General features: G+C 43.7%; 1 protein-coding gene across 1 annotated transcript; it reads left to right on the forward strand.

Annotated features, from left to right (window-relative positions):
* Positions 1 to 625: 625 nt before the first annotated feature.
* Txndc2 (thioredoxin domain containing 2 (spermatozoa)) lies at positions 626 to 3,500 on the forward strand. The gene is given in 3 exon segments (XM_013035839.1): positions 626 to 738; positions 1,608 to 1,669; positions 1,672 to 3,500. Coding segments are annotated over 3 exon segments (2,004 nt in total).
* The last annotated feature ends 1,053 nt before the right edge of the window (positions 3,501 to 4,553 follow it).

A 4,553-nucleotide genomic window follows, 5' to 3' on the forward strand; every position in this document is an offset into this window, starting at 1 on the left:
GGACCTTTAAGAGGTGGTGAGGTACTTTGTCAGGGCATGGGGGAGGGGCAAGAGGGTAGTTGGCAGTACTGCCTTTGGAAGGGATTGAGGTAGTTCTCATGAACCTGAGATACAGAGTTCTTGTGAGAAGGTTGTTAGCAGAAGGTCTGGCTTTTCCCCATGCTCTGGCTACCTGTGTTACCCTGTGATTTCTTCCTCTTGATCTACTCCATCATTGTTGGACCTCATGTTTATATACCATGAGGTGTTGTTAGGCACTTTACCACTACATCTATGCCCTACCCCTAAATTTCTCTTTTCATAAAATTTCCAGCCTGGAATGTTTTGTTATAGTAACAAAAAATGTACTAACATAATAAGAAAGTCATAAAGAGAAAGGAGGGTCTAGAGAACCCTGGAGGTAGATTATAGGAACATTTGTTTACATTACCCAGTCTGGACAGGAAATTCAACAAAGATCAGAGTCTAGTACAGCTATTCTGAGTATGGACTTTAGGCCCAGCCCTCATCCCTGCTTTGTGACCTTAAATGAGCTATGTATCTTCTGTAAGGCTCAGCTTTCCCATCTGTAAAGTGCTGATCATAATGGCACTGATGTCAGTGGTTTGTGGTGCTTTAGGAAATAATGCCTGTGGATGTATATGTCACCACAGCCTCATCCAGTGTAGCCACCAGCACCAAGACTGTGCTGAAGCTCTCAGGTATCACTGTTGGGAGTACTGATGGAGAAGACCAACTGTAAGTGCTACCTGAGTATAAGCTGTAACTCACATTTTGTTATCAATTTAGATAAACCAGAAAAAAGTTTTATGGTGGAGTAAAGCTTTCACTCTGAAACATCTATGAAAGATCAGGAATAGAGGTAGAACAAAGAGCTGTAAATAGAAGTTGTTCAAGCTGGAGTCCCAAAAAGAACCAGAAATGAAATAGAACAATCAAGAAGAAACAAATGAGCTGGGCACTGGTGGCCAACTCCTATAATCCTAGCTACTCAAGAAGCTGAGATCTAAGGATTCAGGCTCAAAATCAGCCTGGATAGAAACTTAAGTTCAATTAACAATCGAAAGCCAGAAATGAAGGTATGGCTCAAGTGGTAGAATATCAGCCTTAAATGGCAAAAACCAATTGAGAGCTTGACGTTCTGAGTTCAAGCCCAAGTAGTACTGGCACCCCGCCCCCCACTCCAGAAAGGGGGAGAAGAGAAAGAGAGAGAGAAAGAGAGAGAGAAACAAATGAAGGTGATATCAGTGGTAAAGGGGAGAAAGGAAGAGAAGAATTGCATTAAGTAGGTGTCAGTGTTGAACCAAGAATCAGTTGTCATGAAAACTGTGTGTGTGTATGTGTGTGCATATGTGTGTGTGTATGTGTGTGTGTGTGTGTGTGTGTGTGTGTGTGTGTGTATGGAGGGGGGGAGAAGGAGGGAGAGAGAGATGCAGGGAATCATCTATTACTTGGTCTCCTGGTGAGTGAAGTTATTCAGTGAATACTTAATCAGACTTCATTTGTTTTTCTGAGAAGGACATCAAGTGTTTTGTTTGTTTCTTCTTTTGCATTTTTATTTACTTATTTTTTGTTCAAAAACTTCACTACAACTTTTTTTCTTCCAGAAATACAATTGTTCTGATCTCAGAGTTCTTGGACATAGCCCATACCAAAGAGAAGGCCTCTGTTCGGTGGTCAGCCACTTACTCCATATGTCCAGAGAGAAGCCTGAGGCCTCACAGCAGAATAGCAATATCCCTAATTTCTCAATAAACACCATCTCCATCAGTTTCCAGCCAGATGACTCCAAACAGGAGACTGTTCTTAAGTCCCCACCAAAATCCCAGTTTAAAATGGGCAACACACCAAAGGTCTCAGCAAAAAGGGGAACCATTCCCAAGTCCGCAGTACCTGTTATCCCTTCTAAGCATCGTGGAATCCCCAAGTCCATGGCAAAAACTATCCAGCCCAAACAGGATTCCACCCCTCAGGCCACAGAGGAAAACAGCCAGTTCAATGAGAGTGGTATTTCCGAGTCCCCAGAGGAATCTGTCCAGCCCTATGTGGGTGTTTTCCTCAAGTCTTCAGCACAGACCATTGGGCCCAGACAGAAGACTAGTGCTCAGGATGCAGAGGAAAACAGCCAGTTCAATGAGAGTGGTATTTCCGAGTCCCCAGAGGAATCTGTCCAGTCCTATGTGAGTGGTTTCCTCAAGCCTTCAGCACAGACCATTGGGCCCAGACAGAAGACTATCCCTCAGGACGTGGAGGAAAACAGCCAGTTCAATGAAAGTGGTACTTCTGAGTCCCCAGAGGAATCTGTCCAGTCCTATGTGGGTGGTTTCCTCAAGTCTGCAACACAGACAGTTCAACCTAGACAAAGGACCATCCCCAACTCCTCAGAGAAAACCCACCAGTCTAATGAGGGCAGCATCCCCAAGTCCTCTGTACCCATGCAACCTAAACAAGATGTCCTCAAGTCCATGGCAAAACCTATTCATCCCAAGCAGAGGACCATCCCCAAGACCTCAGAGGAAACCAGCCAATCCAATGAAGGTGGCATTCCCATGTTCCTAACACAGACCATTCATCCCAAACTCAGGACTATTCCTCAGGGAAAGGACAAGTCCTCAGAGGAAACTGACCAACTCAATGAAGATGACATCCCCCAGTCCTCAGCATACATCCAACTCAAGCCAGGAGATACCTTAAAGTCCTTGGAAAAACCAGTGCCTCCCAAGCAGGAGACCATGTTCAAGTCCTTAGAGGAAATTGACCAGGCCAATAAGGAAGATATCCTCCAGTCCTCAGACTACACACAACTGAAGGAATTAGTAAAAACTATCCAATACAAGCCAGGGGTCCTCCTCCAGTCCTTAGAAGAAAATAGCCAGTTCAGTGAGGATAGTACCCCCAAGTCCTCAGCATACACTTTACATCGCAAGTCTTTGGTGAAAACTATTCTACCTAACGATGAGACAATCCCCAAGTTTTCAGGGGAAACCAACAAGTCCAAAAAATTTGGCATCCCAAAGTCCTCAGTATATACCAACAAGTTCAAGGAAGTCAAACCCTTATACAAATCCATCCTGCCTAAGAAGGGCAGCATCATCAATGTCTCAGAGGAAACCTTGCAGCAGCCCATGAAAAGCACCCTTGAAAATTTCCAAGAAGAATTGACAGAATACCCAAAGGAAACCCTGGTGAACATGATTCTGAGCCATGATGAATTCAAGGACATGCTCAGGGAGGCAGAGCATAAGCTGGTAGTAGTGAACTTCTCAGCCTCTTGGTGCAACTCTTGTAGGATTATCAGGCCATTCTACCATTCCTTGTCTGTGAAGTATGAGGATGTGATGTTTCTGGAAGTGGATGCTGATGACTGTGAAGAGGTGGTGAAAGTGTGTTCAGTTGAATGTCTTCCAACCTTTCAGTTTTATAAAAAAGAAGAAAAAGTGTATGAGTTTCATGGGGCCCTTAAGGAAAAACTTGAAGAAACCATTAGAGAATTAAAATAATCCTATATTCTGAGAACATTGTAAACAGTCAGTGGTTGACAGCTTAGTACTTTTTTGTAACTTGCGGGGGGGGGGAGTTATGTAAAACAAATATAGATCAAAATGTTATTGCTTGTATATTATACATAATAATGTGCATAAATATGAAGTCTATCCTTCTCAAAGCACAAAACATGCCGGGCGCCAGTGGCTCACACCTGTAATCCTAGCTACTCAGGAGGCTGAGATCTGAGGATCATGGTTCAAAGCCAGCCCGGGCAGGAAAGTCCATGAAACTCTTATCTCCAATAAAACACCAGAAAACTGGAAGTGGCGCTATAGTTCAAGTGGTACAGTGCTAGCCTTGAGCAGAAGAGCTGAGGGACAGTGCCCAGGCCCAGAGTTCAAGGCCTACGACCGACCAAAAAGAAAAAGAACACAAAACATATTCTGATCATACTTTTATTGGAAAGAGAGGGTGAAATTAACAATTCCTTGTCTGGGGCTGGGAATGTGGCTTAGGGGTAGAGTGCTTGGCTAGCATGCATGAAGTCCTGGGTTTGATTTCTAGTACCACATAAAAAACAACAAAAACGCTGGAAATAGTGCTATGGCTCAAGTGGTAGAGTGCTAGCCTTAAGCAAAAGAAGCTCAGGGACAATGCCTAGCCCCTGAGTTCAAGCCCCAGGACTGGCAAAAAGAATTCCTTGTCTGAGGTCCCACTGTTTCCTCTTTTCTTATATTTTATTCTTCTGTTTATCTTTAAAAATTCTGCTCACTGTTTGCAGCAATATTGGAAAGGTGGGTCACTTCTGTGGACATTTATGACTAAAAGATGAATGGAAAGTTGTTTTCCCATGCTTACATATCTTTGGAGGTCCTGCTAAGACACTTCTGGACATAGTCACATGTCATAGCTAACCTTCTTCTTGTATTAGGATGCTGAAAATGTGCCCACAAACTAAGGATGCTTCCCAATTTCAGGTCCAGTGCTTTCCTTTCTTTCTTCCCTTTCCTTCCTTCCTTCCTTCCTTCCTTCCTTCCTTCCTTCCTTCCTTCCCTTCCTCCCTCCCT

This window comes from Dipodomys ordii, unplaced genomic scaffold (genome assembly GCF_000151885.1).
Source record: "Dipodomys ordii isolate 6190 unplaced genomic scaffold, Dord_2.0 Scaffold226, whole genome shotgun sequence".
NCBI lineage: Eukaryota > Metazoa > Chordata > Mammalia > Rodentia > Heteromyidae > Dipodomys > Dipodomys ordii.